The sequence below is a fragment of the Gavia stellata genome, chromosome 9, assembly GCF_030936135.1.
Source record: "Gavia stellata isolate bGavSte3 chromosome 9, bGavSte3.hap2, whole genome shotgun sequence".
NCBI lineage: Eukaryota > Metazoa > Chordata > Aves > Gaviiformes > Gaviidae > Gavia > Gavia stellata.
Window position 1 is genome coordinate 38,446,201 of NC_082602.1, and position 17,668 is coordinate 38,463,868.

At 42.6% G+C, this 17,668-nt stretch overlaps 1 protein-coding gene across 1 annotated transcript in view; it reads left to right on the top strand.

Annotated features, from left to right (window-relative positions):
* DOCK1 (dedicator of cytokinesis 1) overlaps positions 1–17,668 on the top strand; it is a 329,394-nt gene that overhangs the window by 174,575 nt on the left and 137,151 nt on the right. The window contains exon 28 of the mRNA XM_059821380.1: positions 16,372–16,473. Within this exon, the coding sequence (XP_059677363.1) occupies positions 16,372–16,473 (102 nt within the window). The remainder of the gene's footprint in view (positions 1–16,371; positions 16,474–17,668) is intronic.

The following is a 17,668-nucleotide window of genomic DNA, read 5'->3' on the forward strand; positions in this document are numbered from 1 at the left end:
CCCCAGCTCCCTCAGCCGCTCCTCATCAGACTTGTGCTCCAGACCCCTCACCAGCTCCGTTGCCCTTCTCTGGACACGCTCCAGCACCTCAGTGTCCTTTCCCGCTGGCAGTCCCTGCGCCTGTTCCTCTGCTGCCACTGCAGTGAGAGAAGTTGGTTTTTTACTTCAGAATGTTTTAAGTCACTGATTTTAATCTTATTTTGGATTTAATTTGAATTGCTTTTTCAAAGAGAGATTAATTCTTATTTAGGTGTGGATATGTAATTTAAAAAGATCTCTCGACTTAAGTTGCTTTTGTTAGCCACGTGCATAGGCTGTGCGTTTGTGAAAGCAATTACATAGTTGACTATACATCTAATCCTATTCTTAATGTTTAAGTGTTACTGTGTTAGAAAATGATAAACGACTCCTTATTTGTGAGGGGATTTACTTTTTTCCCTTATGATTTCTGCCAAGGCAATGTTGGAAGGAAAATGAAATTCAATTATAAATCAGAATTTATTTCAGTGGTGGAAAAGCAGCACTTAAAAATGCTTTGTTATTGCTTGAATATATTGAGTGTGTTGGATATCATAAGGAAAATTGTCAAAACATGTCTTGCACTTTGGTCATAGTGAGTTATTCAATAGAGAAGGTATTCCCCTAAAATGCTTTAGGTGGTTTTTGGTAGGCCTGCAAGCACAGATAAACCCGAATTAGCTTCATCTGGAACCAGCAGAGCTTTATGAGCAAATATTCCCTCTTGGCCCTCTGCTTATTGCTGCCATGCTGGGCTAACTAGCGTGGGGGGAGCACTGCGCGGACACTGGGGTGCTGCTTTCAGGTCTCAGGATACCTGGCTGTCACCAGATGGTCACTGGATGCATATGAGCTCTGTCCTTCGGGAGCTGGGAAATCGAGTCCCACATCTTGGCTTTTCCATGGAATGGAAAAGGGAAATGAGATGTCCTGGTTTTAAAATTGTTAGTTTGTTTCTTAACTTCCAAGTGTATGTTATTCATCTGAAATAAACGGAATAAACGGAATTTAAAAATAACATAAAAGTTTGTGTGTGTGCAGAAGAAACTCCTGTGGTCATGACCTGGTCTGGTTACTTCAAAAAGATGTATGCGCAGGTGCTGGCTGGTTGCTTGCTTCAGTTCTGTGGTTCGGCTTTCTTAAAATAGGCTTTTCAAATCTTAATTATTCCAACCGATTAGTTCTTTAAGTCATCATGCTTTTCACGTACTCTAAATACTTTTTTTAAGGAAATGCATTTCAATTTAATGCTTTTTAAATTAATCCTTTTTATTCATATGAGGTAGCGCTGCTGCCATTTACTGATTATTCTTACCCTGAGAATTGCTGGGAGGGGTTGAAAGCAGAAATCGCCTCCCGTTGCCCTCTGTGCCCACAGCTGAGTAAGTCCTGTTGTCTTTATGATGTCTGCTGCCTTATTTTTCCATGCTGCTTCCTGCCCCTGAAATGAAGCGTGCCTCCTTTGGCCTTATGGCGAGGTGTCCCTGCGCGTCCCCGAAAACTGGGCAGGTCCGAGAGAGGATTGCCTAGCTCTGGCTCTGTGGTCCCACAGGAGCTCTGTTGTGCTCCTGCCCAGAGTTTTGTGTTTCCTTTTGTGCTGTTGAATGTTGTGATTGGCCCCAAATCAGAAAAAAACAAAGCCGAGTTGGTCCTTAACCTAGCTCATAGTCTGCTTTTGTCCTGCTGGTGCTGGGTTCCTGCTGAGTTGAGGTAGGCTGATTTCTGCAGGAGGAAAAGGATAAAGACTTGTTTCTCAGTAGCGTCCTGTTGGAGCATATCATGTTGAACTTCTTGGTCATCATTCCAAATAGTAATAAAAGAGTTTTAAGTAATTTAGTTTTCCACCATATAAATGTTCAGTTCTCTTTGCTTAGATTGCACATTATAGATTGATTTCATATTCTTTTCATGAAGTGTCCCTGAGCTTTGAAGCTCTTCTTGTTACTGTACATTGTTTAGCAATAGGTCATCTGAAAGAATCCCCCGAAGTATTCTGAGTTACTCTGAGTTTAATAAGAAATAAAATTCAAATTTAGTAATGTTACAGGGAAGAATTGTGTCATTCTTGGAGGCACAACCTACATATTACTGTTTTCAGGTTCTGCAGGTGAGTCCTTCCCTGTTTCCTTTAATTAAATGCAAAGTGCTAAATAGGTCTGTGTTCCTTGATAGTGTATCCTTATGAAATATAGATATGGCTACTTCTCTACACATCTGTAGATAGCCTCCTGTACTGCCTGTAGGAAAATCCTTAAATCTGAACTTCTTGGTTTTCATTGTCTAAAAGGAAACACTGCTGAGTTTTTCCTCTGCTCCTGGCAAACCTTGCACACGTTTTACAAAATATAAAAAGCTGAATAAATTATAGACAAAATAAGATTGCCAGCACGAGAGACAACCTACATGTGCATAAGACAAAGAGAGAACTTTCTGGTAGACAATTCCCATAGGATAATGGTAGTGATGTTCCCGTCTGTCCCCGCGGGAGAAGTGGAAGCTGGAAGCCTGGGCCCTGCGATGGTTGTAACTGGACGGGCGGCAGAGCTCTGTGACGGTCTCGCCTGGGACCCTGTGCAGATTGCAGCTGCTCACTGCGCTTCTGGTTTTGTGGCTCTGTGATGGAAATGGTGGGTTTTCTTGTTCCTCTGGTGAATCGCATTCTAACTTTTGAATGGAAGTTGCAACATGTGCGTTAGCAGGAGCTGTGCTCCTCCAGACCCCGTCCTTGCATCTGTCTCGGAGGAGTGCGGGTGTGATTTGGGAGCCAAATTCCAAGGGAAGAGGCAGGTAAGGTGAGGATATTCCTGTAGGCAGAGAAGAGCTATTTCATTTCTGGGAAATCCCCTGTTTGCTGCTACTAGGTATTAATCTTTTCAGCTCCTCTTCTCTGTCAGTATTGGTACAGAAAGTCTAAATTAAAATGTAATCTGTCTGGGAATTGTATTTCTCTTATTTACCATAATGGTACATGGATTTGTATAAATGCAACTAATTTTGCTACTATGCTATGAGATATCACAGAAGGGTGAACTTGTTAGGAAAGTCATAGTGAAGGACCAGACTGTTATCAGCAGTGCTGTCTTTCTAGGTGGAGTTTTCCTACTCTTTGGGGAGGAGGGAAGGAGAACATTGTCGAATCGGGTTTTTGTTTTGATAACATGCAAATGTGAAAAGAGCCTTGTCTTTATTTTTAACACTGATGAGAGCCTTGCAGTAATTCCTGCCTGCAAGGACTGCGTAACCTTCTACAGCACCAAAAGCTGAGCAGCACAGCCCAACGTCAGAGACTGCCTTCCCCATAAATCTCCTCCCCATATCCACTGTCTGTTCTCTCCCGAAAACTCCGTAACAGAACAGCCCCAGTGGTATGGTGTGATGGTTTATGTGATTACGAACCGAAGGTAGAAATTAGTTCAAAAATACCAAAGTTTCCCCAAAGAGACCTCTTCTTGCAAGTTGCTTTTTAATCCAAGGATATCTAAACTGCGTGTTTCTACCAATTAAATTTTGATGGCACATATTTCTGATCTTTTTTTCAAGCTCTCCAAGCCCTTCAGTAAACCAGTTGTTAAATACTTTATGTCACAACAGTCGAATGAGAAGGACCAAAGGTAGAATAATTTGTCTTAAAAATGGCTGTTGCTTTTAGAAATGTATTCATCTGGCAGGGTCACCTGTCTTGGATGAAGAGGAGGTTCGTTTAAAAGATAATATATCTTCCCTTAGTATTTCCATGATTTATCATAGCGATATCTTACTGCAGCGTGATTTGCCTGTTGCAGAGACGATATCCATAATACCTGTAGGCTATTGCAATTACTGAAATTACTTCAGTGCAGTCATTCTTAATGTTGGATGCCAGTTGTCTTAAATTATCTTTTCCTTGTATTTGCAGAACTTAAATTCTTTAGCTGCTCTGCATCAACGTGATCATAGTTTATTTACATGGCTTTCAACATTATATTCAACATTTATATTAGGAAAAATTTCTTTCCTGAGAGAGTGGTGAAACACTGGAAGAGGCTGCCCAGGGAGGTGGTGGAGTCACCATCACTGGAGGTGTTCAAGGAACGTGTGGACGTGGCACTGCGGGACATGGTTTAATGGGCATGGTGGGGTTGGGTTGGTGGTTGGACTTGATGATCTTACAGGTCTTTTCCAACCGTAGTGATTCTGTGATTGGTCATGTTTGATGAGGAAAATTGTGCTTCTGATTGCATGAACTAACATTGTGGTTTACAGATGTGTTCAGCCATGGGTAAAGTTTTGTGGTGTAAGATCCGTAAACTAGATTTTCCTTGTGCCTCCTTATGGTGTCCTTGCAAAGGCTGCAGCCTGCGTGCTGGAAGAGGCTTTTGTGAGCATCTCCTTCCCGTGGTGGTGCTGCAAGTCTGCCGTGGGTCAGCGCTGAGCCCCTTTTGTTGCCTCTCTAGCTGGGGCCGCTGCAGCAGCATGGGTGACGCAGGTAAAAACAAACCTCTCTGGTCCTCTGGCTGTTGAGGGTGCTGCAAGGAGAGGACACGCTCCTGCGCTGGTTGTGCACGTGTCTGCGTCTCGGCCGAATTATCCTATAGCTTCGTTTTTATTTTAGCTCTTTGGTGACTTCTGTTTGCTCCAGAAAAAGTTCGGCTTTTTTTGCTTGTCGTTTATCTAACACTGAGTGCTAGAACAGATACGTCTTTCATTTTGAGAGTGCTTCAGAGGATGATAATAATAATTATAGTTAAATTAGCTTCCTAACAATAATGTGAAGAAAGTAAGACAGAATTTTGTGTTGGGAAATCTAAAATAAACAAGATGAAAGGCTTTCCCTGGGGCGAGGAAGGCAGTTAGTTTGAGGTTCATATTACTGTCAGGAACTTCGTTATTCCCATGTTAAGGCCGTACCAAGATGATTGCGCTGTCTGTGTCTGTGCGAGTGCGCACGTGTTTCTGTGGGCTGTTGCTTCGAGTATCTGTCGCTCCTCTTTGATACTGGGGACAGGGAGAGGTGGAGGCCTTAGTGAGGTGTTTTGTATGAGTAATTCCCCAAACGCTGAAACAGTTGATGAGGATTTTGGAAAAGTACAGACCAAATGAATGCGCTTGTTTATGAATACTGCTTTTCACTTAGCTTAACTCCAAGCCCCAAATAAGTAGCAGATAATGGCATTGGTACTTAAATTGGGCAGCAGAGATTTCCAGTATGCGCGTGAACTTTGGACATGGGCTGTCTCCAGTCAGGTTTCATTATGTGGAAGAAATGTCCAGTTTACAAGAGAGATTGAAAGGGGCAAACAAAACCTTTCTGCAGAGAGATGTCTTTAAATGACAGGGTGGGTTGAATTGTCAAGGAAGAGGATCAGAGCAATGTTTTTCCACCAGAACAGAGGAAGAGCGGAGGCTGAAGCTAAGAAGAGCCCACGGGAAGGAGAGGGCTCGGAGAGTCCCATGGGAAGGGGCACCCGGAGGTGCTCACCTCCGCTCTCTGTAGCCCCCCAAAAGCGCCGGTGCATGCAGTAAAGGAGGTAGAGCCGTGCATGCTGTAGTGGGATTAAAAACTCTCTGGCCATGCACTGGGGAAGAAGGCTGCTGATCACTGTTGATGGGAACATCAGCTGCGTTACCGCTTAAATAACCCCGGTGTAACCTTCTACAGCTAGAGCTGTAACAGCCAAGCTGACAAAACATCATTAAATGCAGTTGAGGACAGTGGGTAAATCTTAAACCAAGTGGTACCAGTCCAAATTCCTGTATCTTTTCCGATATCTCTCTGCTCTGCTGTCATTTTGCATCTTTGAAGCCTTACTCAAAGGTTGCTCCTCTGCGTGGGGCTCTGTGGAAACCATTCCTCAAATAGGGACTGATGCAGGGGCACATCGGCTCTTGTTTGTTCTGCATCTCTGTCCTTGTCCTTCCCGATGTGTCCGGATATCACACGAGTGGTATGAAAGGCTTTGAGCGCCAGTTGGTGATAATTACGATAAAAGTAAGTAATTCTAAATCCCAGAGTGGTTCTATACGTATGTTCAGCACTGCATGTGTGCAAAATGCTTTAAAATCATATTTTGTATGACTTTTCTGTATTACTTTTTTTAATTGTTTGAATACTGGCCATACCCATAAATACTGTTGTTCTCTGTATTTATTACTTATATTTCTAGTTTTATTATTAGCATTCATAGAAGCGTAAACCAAGATACCTGAAACAGATTTGTTGAGGGCAGTTCTCTAGATTTTCAGTGAAATAATTTTTAGTATAGCAGAGGGAAAAGAAAGGTGGGGAAAAGCAATTGCTTTTAGAAAACCAAAAATAAATGGACTGGCCTTCAGAAATCTTAAGCACTGTGATTTCAATTGAAGGGCATACTGTTTAATACTGAGACTGTATAGAGCTCTTTAAAGTGAAGCAGTTTTGGTTAAAATGGACTTCTTTGAAAAAGAGCCTCAGAAAAATGATAAATGGTGTTGTTAAAATGTCTCATTAATTTTTTGCTTGCCTTTTACGAAAGTTAGTGCAAAGCGCTTTCAAACTAGGGAACACTTTGTGTATATTCTCATTGTGCGTATCATCAAGTTTCTAATAAATAACCCTTTTGCCAAATGAATTTCAGTTGAGCTATCGTGATGTGGGCTTCTGGTTTTGTATCTGTGTGAAGATCCTTTTTGCTGTTCTCGCCAGAGAAGTTTCCCTGTATTCAGAGATGTGGGGGTTTTTTTCCCTACTGGTTGGGAATATCGGCTTTTCCTTCAAATGAAACAATAATCAGGATTTTCTTTATTCAGAATTCATTTAGAAGCGGTAGATCAGAGCCCGTAGCAGTGTTAGAGCACAGAAGGGTGTCCAAGGGGACCTGGTTGAATATTTTTACCTTGCTGGGGCTCACCAAGATTGGGAAGGAGTGGGACCCTGCGGGTCCATCCGGGCAGAGTAATGGAGAGCTGCCTCCGAAACAGGAGAAGGTGGCAGTAGGTTTTGTTCTTCTCCTGGCATTTGGTAGTTGAAAGAAGTCTGGAAACCTTTGGACAAGGACTTCTTGCTAAGAACCAGCATTTCCAAATAAAATACCTTCCAAAATGAGTACCTTCTCAAATAAATATGTAATTATGGTACTTCAGGATGCCTTTTTTTCCCTGTAGTCCTCAAACTATTTTTTTTTGGTAAAACATGAACTAGGAAACTGAAAAACATACCTTTGTTCCATTTATTTTGCACCCACAAAGTTATTTTGTTAATTGCAAGAGCTTTTGTACACTTAAAATGTATCTCGGGAAATTTTTGCTTACTGGTTTGCCACGTAGGAGTCATGCTAAGCAGTTCCTGCAGAGGCTCAGCATGGAACCAGCCTCTCTCAAATTTTCTCTTTTATGTAAAATGCCTCATTTGTGTTATTTGTGAGAGCTTATGGATGCAGTGGTTTGCACCAAAGGGGTTGGAAACTGCAGACAGGTATGGGACTGCTCTGCTGTGGGAAGGAGTGAGCCCATGGGGCAGCCACAGAGGGGTTGACAGATCCTGGTCTCCTGACGGTGCAGGAGAGGTCCCCCAGATGGAGAAAGTTGGGAGCTTGTGATTCTGGCAGCAGAGGGATGGCTCTGCTCCGCCTTAGGGAGGCTTTGGGGGGACCTAAGAGCAGCCCCCCAGGCTGTCAAGACACCAGAGCCAGGCTTTTCAATGGACTTGATCTCCACCCTTGGAGGTTTCAAGACCGAACGGGGCAAAGCCCTGAGCAGCTTGGTCCAACCCTGGAGCAGCCCTGCTTCCAGCAGGCTGGAGGAGAAACCTCCTGAGGTTCCTCAGATAGCCTACATCAGCATCCCAGTGACCTGCTTAGCACACCTAAATGCCTCACCTATGAAAATGGAAAATTTCCTTAGACCTTGTGCTCTTTTCAGGAAAATCAGCTAAATTTACATTATTTTCTGTTTTGGAATCAGAGCTCTTAGCTGGTCAGGATGTAGTAATCAGCATTGAAGTCCTGTAGAGGATTTCCTTTTGAAACAAATGTTCTATTGATTGATAGAGATTGAACTGTCAGAGATCAAATCTGGATCTGTAAAATACGTTTTGAAGTAAAACAAGATATGCAAGACTAAATAAGCTAATATTCACCTATAAACTTCCGTATCAGTCTTCTGAATTCGGAATGGACCTACACTGAATCGAGTTGACCTAAGTGAGTTTTTTGCTGCCTAGGCAAGCTCTGAGCTGCTTAAATCAGATTGGGTAAAGGAGATGGCGCGTCTTGTCCAGGAGCTCTGAGAGCAAAGTTTGTCAGCTGAAAATACCTTCATGGATCTTGCTTTGCAAAAAGATGCCTTTGTAATAGTGTTTGTGGCAGCAGGAAAAAAAACCAACAAACATTGATCACTCTCATTACTAAAAATGTTAACTTCTGTTTCTCAAAGGAAACAGACTCGCATGTTTTATTCCTTCCATTTACTCCTGTTCAAGAAGGCAGGATTTGGCCTAAGGAAATTGAAAGTGGCATATATTCAGTAAGGAAAAAAGTGATAAATGTTAACATTTGCGCTTGTTTACATTCTCTGCTGTATCTGAGAAATAGTTTTCTCTCTGAAGGTGCTGCTGAATTTACTGTCAGGTTTTCTATTACAGGAAAAGACATGTTTGTTTTAATACTATGAGAAATGTATGTATGAACTTATGTACATACATACATACATATGTATCTTTAGGGGTGTTTTGCTTTGTTTCGGTTTTGATTTCCATCCTTACTCATATGATGGCACAGGTAGATGCTGCTGGTAAAAGCTTAAGGAATCTGTGTCAAACCCATTTTACGTGCTGTACGGACTGCTAGAATACAGTGATAGCCGTGACTCCCAGCCGCCGCGCACTGGCCAGCCGAGAGTCCCTGAGCGCAGTGCTCTCTCCGGCGCCCAGAAAAGCCCGTCAGCAGAAACGAGGTATCATGCTCCTGGGGAGCTGAATTACCTTCATGCAGAGTGATCCCCGTTCCTGGTTTTGGCATATTTGCTGTTGAGTCTTAACCTTTATCATGTGCTTTCACTGATGCTTGCGGCGATGTGACCAGGAACCTACGCTGGTGCATTTTAACCGGTAGCTAATGGTGAGCTGTGTGCTACTTGATCATTATATATTACGCAATATAAAGTATTCTTCAGAACAAGAAGTGCCGGGAGATCCTCTGCCATATCCATGTTGGGTTGTCATAGAATCACAGAATGGTTGGGGTCGGAAGGGCCCTTTAAAGGTCACCTAGTCCAACCCCCCTGCCATGAGCAGGGACATCTTCCACTAGATGAGGTTGCTCAGAGCCCCGTCCAACCTGACCTTGAACGTTTCCAGGGATGGGGCATCTACCACCTCTCCGGGCAACCTGGGCCAGGGTTTCACCACCCTCATCTTAAAAAATTTCTTCCTTATCTCTAGTCTGGATCTACCCTCCTTTAGTTTAAAACCATCACCCCTTGTCCTATCGCTACAGGCCCTACTAAAAAGCCTGTCCCCATCTTTCTTACAAGCCCCCTTTAAGTACTGAAAGGGCACAAGAAGGTGTCCCCGGAGCCTTCTCTTCTCCAGGCTGAACAACCCCAACTCTCAGCCTTTCCTCATGGGAGAGGTGCTCCAGCCCTCGGATCATTTTTGTGGCCTCCTCTGGACCCGCTCTAGGGTTACTGTGATAGCTTTTGTAATATTTTGCTTAAGTGAGCAAACTTCTTTGCAGATTTTACGTTTAGTAATGAGGTAACTCACCTCGCAGCGCAAGCTCGCGTGGCAGCCTGCAGGCTTAGCGGCGGTTACCAAAAAGTTGAAATGTGGGGCGCTTTAAAGATGGATTTTTATCTTGTGAGTCCAGAAGTGATGACAATTTAATTCGTGGCTTCTAGAAATGTTAACAACTGATGTTTATTTCTTGATTTGTTGCTAATATCTATAGAGTACCTGTTGTAAGCAAAGAGAGAACTTACTTCCTTTTTACATCCTAGCAAACTGGTAATTGTGAGGGACTTAAACCCTTTTCAACAAAGTAAATTCTATGAAAATGTTCTGAAAGGCAAAATGTAGTGAGAAGTTCATTCTGATGTTTTGGGGTGGTTTTATTTTTTTTAATTATTTATCCATTTATTTACTTAGCTATGTAGTCTTTTAAGGTCATGTAAGGAAAAATTTATGGAAAAATAAATGCAACTTAGGCTTTTTCATCTGTTCCTGATCATGGTCATAGGGACATTGTAATAAAACATCCCTTCACTTAGTGTAGTTTTGATTTCTCTTCGATTTTCCCACTATACACAAAGAGCTTAATACTTCCAGCTTAGAGATTTCCCTGGAACAAAATGGACAAGACTATTTAAAACAGGCTGGTTTACCCCTGAGGGAGAAAAGCACTGGCGTGTGTTGTCTCTCCTGCGGGGAATTCTCTTCTCATTCTGAAATTTTTCAGTGTTAGTATTACGTGTGGGGATTATTTGATATTAAAATTACCCTACCCGTATCTGTTAAAGGGCCATTTGGACATTTATTATTTTCTTGTAAAGAAAATTTAAGAAAGTAAGTACTTCCTGAGCATTTGTATGACTCTTCAGCTTTTCCTTCAGAACTGTATTTTACAGGAATTAGAAATAAGTTTAAATTTTGGAATTGCATGGACTTTTTTTTCTTAATACAAAATGTATTTTCTGAATAATAATGCATTGTTTCCAAAGAAGAGTCAGCTGCTTTGGTGTTTTGTTTTGGCTTTTTTTTTTTCTTTTAATGGAGCTGAATTACCAGTCCTCCGGCACGGGAGCTGGATCTGGCTTCCCTTACGACAGGCTTGCGGATGGTTTTGCTTTGGGAATGCTAAATTCCCACTTGCCTCAGTGTACCTGGTTCGAAAAGAAAGAATGAGTCCAGCCCCTGTGCTTTTGGGCAGGAGAGAAAAGCATTATATTAAACTGCTTACAAAGTGCATTAAATGCACCAAGTGGGCGGGAGTGTTGATCTGCTGGAGGGCAGGAGGGCTCTGCAGAGGGATCTGGACAGGCTGGATCCATGGGCCGAGGCCAATTGTGTGAGGTTCAACAAGGCCAAGTGCCGGGTCCTGCACTTGGGTCACAACAACCCCGTGCAACGCTCCAGGCGTGGGGACGAGTGGCTGGAAAGCTGCCCGGCGGAAAAGGACCTGGGGGTGTTGGTCGACAGCCGACTGAATGTGAGCCGGCAGTGTGCCCAGGTGGCCAAGAAGGCCAACGGCATCCTGGCCTGTGTCAGAAATGGTGTGGGCAGCGGGAGTAGGGAGGGGATCGTGCCCCTGTACTCGGCGCTGGTGAGGCCGCACCTCGAATGCTGTGTTCAGTGTTGGGCCCCTCACTACAAGAAGGACATTGAGGTGCTGGAGCGTGTCCAGAGAAGGGCGACGGAGCTGGTGAGGGGTCTGGAGCACAAGTCTGATGAGGAGCGTCTGAGGGAGCTGGGGTGTTCAGTCTGGAGAAGAGGAGGCTGAGGGGAGACCTCATCGCTCTCTGCAACTGCCTGAAAGGGGGTTGTGGTGAGGTGGGTGTTGGTCTCTTCTCCCAAGTGACAAGTGACAGGGCAAGAGGAAATGGCCTCAAGTTGTGTCAGGGGAGGTTTAGACTGGATATTAGGAAAAGCAGCTTCACCGAAAGGGTTGTCAGACCCTGGAACAGGCTGCCCAGGGAGGTGGTGGAGTCACCATCCCTGGAGGGATTTAACAGACGTGTGGATGAGGCTCTGAGGGACATGGTTTAGTGGTGGACTTGGCAGCGTTAGGTTTACGGTTGGACTTGATGGTCTTAATGGTCTATTCCAACCTAAACAATTCTATGATTCTATGAAATGCTCTTCTGGAGTGTGATGTGCAGTAATGATCTTAGTCACTGTGTGACAGCTCCATTTCTGATCTTTTCACTAAGGAAGGAGGTGAAAGGCTTTCAGTAAAAACCTTGACACTATTTCAGTGAATAAATAGCTAATAATTGCGGAGGGCAATGGCAAGCTGTCTGTGTTGCCCTTGCAGTACTTGCTGTATAAACGTAGGTTTGCAATTACTCCTACAGTTAAAATTGAAATTGATTTTTGAGAGAATTAGGTATTTTTTTCTGTGTATTGCTTGGAGTGGTATGCTGCGGAAGATGACAATGGTTTCCAAATCCAACTAAAGATTAAAAATCATTCTAAGGTTAAAATTTAACAATGTTGTTAGCTATTGTTAAATACTTCACAGACCATATTAAAAACACCTTCAGTACAAATATTGACTATAAATAATTACAAATTTTTATTAGCATTGTAATTAAGAGCATGCTGGCTGCAAATGATACCTCACTAAGTGCGAAGAAATTTATGAAAAGTAAGCAGATGACTGGTAGTTTACTTTTTTGTGATATTAAATAGATTTTCCTAACCAGCAGGGACCCAAACACTATTTAGCAGGTGGGGATCTGAAGATAAATGTAGCAGCAGAGATGTCTGCATGTGTAAAGCAACGGAGGCTTAAAGGAACAATACTGTGTCAAAGAAGGAAAGGGGTTTTGTTACCAAGATAGTACTAAGATGAGCGTGAATCATTGTTTTATGCAGGGAAACTAGCAGGGCTAGGGAGGGGATCGTACCCCTGTACTCGGCGCTGGTGAGGCCGCACCTCGAATGCTGTGTTCAGTGTTGGGCCCCTCACTCCAAGAAGGACATTGAGGTGCTGGAGCGTGTCCAGAGAAGGGCGACGGAGCTGGTGAGGGGTCTGGAGCACAAGTGTGATGAGGAGCGTCTGAGGGAGCTGGGGGTGTTCAGTCTGGAGAAGAGGAGGCTGAGGGGAGACCTCATCGCTCTCTGCAACTGCCTGAAAGGGGGTTGTGGGGAGGTGGGTGTTGGTCTCTTCTCCCAAGTGACAAGTGACAGGACAAGAGGGAATGGCCTCAAGTTGCTCCAGGGGAGGTTTAGGCTGGATATTAGGAAAAATTTCTTTACTGAGAGAGTGAGACACTGGAAGAGGCTGCCCAGGGAGGTGGTGGAGTCACCATCACTGGAGGTGTTCAAGGAACGTGTGGACGTGGCACTGCGGGACATGGTTTAGTGGGCATGGTGGGGTTGGGTTGGTGGTTGGACTTGATGGTCTTAACAGGTCTTTTCCAACCTAAACGATTCTATGATTCTATGGAACAGGAAAAAGTGTTGATTAACTTGTCAGGAACCCTGAACCATTCTGCTTGGCACCACTTTTGGGGCTCAGCATAAGCTCACATGACAGCATTTTGCAAGTTTCTGTCATTTTCTTTAACTAAAACTTAAACATGCTGCAGAATCCCATCATATTCATGTTTCATTTGTATTTGCTAAGCTTCTTTACTTTTCTGTATTTATTTTTTCCTCCAGCAACCATTCCAGGTTTTTTAACAAGCTTTCTGTCGTGGTTTAAGCCCATCTGGCAACCAAGCACCACACAGCCGCTCGCTCACTCCCCCCAGGTGGGATGGGGGAGAGAATCGGAAGAGTAAAAGTGAGAAAGCTCGTGGGTTGAGATAAAGACAGTTTAATAGGTAAAGCAAAAGCCGCACACGCAAGCAAAACAAAAGAAGGAATTCATTCACCACTTCCCATCGGCAGGCAGGTGTTCAGCCATCTCCAGGAAAGCAGGGCTCCATCACGCGTAACGGTTACTTGGGAAGACAAACGCCATTACTCCAAATGTCCCCCCCTTCCTTCTTCTTCCCCCAGCTTTATATGCTGAGCATGACGTCATATGGTATGGAATATCCCTTTGGTCAGTTGGGGTCAGCTGTCCCGGCTGTGTCCCCTCCCAACTTCTTGTGCACCCCCAGCCTACTCGCTGGTGGTGAGAAGCAGAAAAGGCCTTGACTCTGTGTAAGCACTGCTCAGCAGTAACTAAAACATCCCTGCTTTATCAACACTGTTTCCAGCACAAATCCAAAACACAGCCCCATACTAGCTGCTATGAAGAAAGTTAACTCTACCCCAGCCAAAACCAGCACACTTTCATATGTTCATTTTCACACTTTCACGTGGAAGCGGAGTGTTTAACCACCAGACGTTAAAATTCCATGTGTCCTTTCCAATTCTCACCATGCTAATTAAGATACTCTTCTGTAATTACCTCGCTCTTCGGTGACTCATGGCTTTCCCTGGCTTATGGGGACAGTCGTAGCAGCTCCCCCCGAATTAGTGCGCTGCTCCAAGGGGAGGGTTGGGCTGCCGTGGCAGGAGCCGGGGATGTCGGAGGGGGAAGAGAGGGCTCGTGTACAAGCATCCGTCCCGGCGAGCAGCCAGAGGAAGGGAGAGGGGTCACCAGTAGATGTGGAAGAGATGGCAGTCGAATTCATCCGCATCTCTAGCTGCTCCTATATCTAAAAATCCATATTAAAATCCGTTTGAAAGTTTAATAGTTTCTCCACATTAATTTTTTTCATGTACGAGGTTGCCATGATAATTTCCTCAGGTGTGAAATTCATCTTTTGACTTGCAGCCGTGTATATTAAGTTAAATTACTCATCAAACGGGTAGATAAACACAGAAATGTGATCAAAGCTATTAGCCAGTTATAGAAACTGTTTTTTTAGAAGGAAGCAGAGGCTGTATGTTGTCTGCTGGATTACCTAGGAAGGGCTGGATTTGCAAACGTGGAGTCGATGTGTTTATGTGAAGGAAGGTAAAGATAGGTTTATGTGTTTGCAAAGCAATGGACTTCACAGATTATTTAAGTGAGTGAGCATCTACAAAAAGATACCACGAGCAAAACAAAGTTCGTCTTCAGCTCTCCTGAGCATTTATGAACCATCTGCAGAACCTTATGTGATGGACTGAATTACATCTGCAGCCTAGTCTTAAGCAGCCAATTTAAAAAATTTATAATTCTGACTAGCAATGAGACATCACTTTGATTGATGACATCATTAGGAGAAATAGGACTGAATATGGGGTATTGAGTATTTTCTTGCAGGCATAAGCCCTTTCACAGTGTCTGTTATGTAGAGTGCTTGTTATACGGTGTTTTGACAATTAATGTTTTGAGATTTTCAAGATGATCCCGTCTTATTTACATTTCACAGTAGTAAACACTATCTTTGTACAGCCACAGCTTCTATTCTTGTCATAGTTTGTTATAAAGTTCTTTTGATGTCACGGAAGAGCAGCTCAGGTGGCCTTCCCCTTTCATATTCATGCCGTTTGCACATGCCTAAGAGCTCTCCTCAGGTACCTTTACATCGTGGAGAAAAAATAATGCTCTCACATGGACAGAATCAGTTATGTAGGAGTTTCAATATAAACTCCATTACATAGGAGAAAAGCAAATTCAGGGAGTGTTTATCTGGTGGAGGTTGGGGGATTAGACCGTAAATTAGAGGGCTCATAACACACAGAGATAACCTAGTGTCATTTTGCATTTGATCTCAATTACTTGGACTGATGTAGAAATAAATATTTTAAATTGAACGTAATGCGGATCTTAAAGGTAACAATAAAACCTCTCTGTTATGCCTGGAAAGATTAGAAAATTCCGGAGTGTTCTGCCAGGCTCTGCATGGCAAAGAATAACCTTAAAAATGGCACAGAAAGGGGAATTTACAATTTTATCAAACCGTATGTAGAGTCATTTATTTTCTGAGTAATCCTGCTGATTTTTTCCAACAATTTATTCTTCATTAAAGGTCAGAAAAGGTGTGGACGCTATTGCCGTAATCGGTCAACAGGTTTTTAGCAGCTAGTCAGAGCACGAGGATGGGCAAGCAGAAAAGTCATTTATGGCATGGGAACTTCTAATAGCTATAGAAGTGTTTGGAGCGGTTACTACGATACTTTCATGTGCCAGAAGGAAAGATTAAACTGGTTTTGGTCACTTTTTACTTTGAGAGAGATTGAGAGAGAGATGTTTGATACTGCTATTCTGGTTTTATGGAAGTTATTGGGTTTTGTTTTGGTTTGGTTTTTTAAGCATCACAGTATCTGAAAATACCACCCAATGAAATTAAAATTTGGGGTTTAACTGTGATGCTCAATATAATGATTTTTAAGAGATTTCTTCCTTGAGCAGAGTATCGACTTCCCAAATGCAAATCCTGATATTGTGTGATATTTTTAGCAGTAGTGTTTATTACCTTCCAAAGCCTTTAATGCCTGAGCAATTTTTATATGAAGAATATGTTGCAAAATCTTCAGTGAAGATGGTGATAAACCCATGAAATTGGAAATAGAAACTTTTCAAGATGTTCTTTTTGTTTTCTTGACAGAATTTTGCATATCCATTAATGAATTTAAACGATAGCATTATATCCACTGTACTGCGTGCTGCTCTCTAGCAACGCTACGTTTTGATAGCAAGTATTATCTTGCCCTATCTTAAATAATTGATTTGTTTGTGCTTTTGTTTTTGATAGGGGAGTTTTGTTGCATGCATGACTGCCATTTTAAGGCAAATGGAGGACTATCACTATGCTCATTTAATCAAGACTTTTGGAAAGATGAGGTCAGATGTTGTGGTAAGTTCAACGTTTTATCTGTTCATAAGATAGTTTAGCTTGTGTTTGTTTTTTTTCCTGTTGCTGTTTGTTAAATACACTTGTGAAATGTAAACAAAATGTGTTTGACGTTACCGATTTAATATAAAAATAATTAATAAAGCCCTATGGCTTACACCTTTTCTGAATTTGCAAAGGACAAAATTAACCTTCCTGCCACACACAGGAATACAGAACGTCTCTGGAGCTGTTCAGTATTTTAAAAAGCAAGCACTGAGACAGTGGATTTAAGGCAATTAAAAGAAAGCATTAGGAAATAGTAGTGCTAAGCCATTACTAAAAATCTGTTTTGTTTAAGGAGAGAAGGAAAAAAAAAGCTTTCTTGAGGAAAGGAACTTTCAGCATTAAATCTTCCAGATGTCCCGATGTCATTTGTTTAAATAGCTTTTACTTGCAGATCCGCTCACTTTAAATTTTATACAAAACATTTTAACCTTAAAATGCCCTTAGTTGTTAAATAAGCAATAATAATTGGAATTTGTCTTCTCAGAGTCGTTCAGCAGCCTAACTAAGCCAACAACACAACTTAATTAAAGCATAACAGAGGAGAGTTGATAGCTAAGGAGATAACTCTCTAGTGACCTGAAACTATCATTTGCCATATGGCAAGTGCATGCTGCAAAGTAGCGACCAAACTTGTTGGCCGAGATCCATCAATTAGGGGATGACCTGAAGCCTGATCAGCTGTATTGCATTAGCCGTGCCGGTGCTGGGGATTCTGTTAGGCGTTTTAGGCAGCTTTCACCTGTGTTTTAATCTGAAGGGTGGCCTTTATTTAGGTTCCCTTCTTCCTTTCAAACCCAGCAGAAGAAAACTCAGGGTCTTTCCTTTGTGTAATTTTATGTTTGGACTTTCCAGTTTGCCTTTATGTCTTTATAATTTTTGTTCTTCTGCTTATATTCTGCATGATTTGAGCTCTTTGCCCCGTGCCAGGTTTCAGATAAGGTACTAGAGCCTCTGATGCTCCATCTATTTGTACCTGATCTGGTGTTACTGAAGTACAAAGCTGATGATTCAAAAAGTGAAGACAAAGTCCAACTGCAAAGAACTGCAGGTGGGCATCACAGTATGGAAAGGTTTGCTTCCCAGTTACTCTGCTTTGGGATTTTGGAGCACTTACATGGATAGTCACTTGGTTTTCCACCATGAAACATTC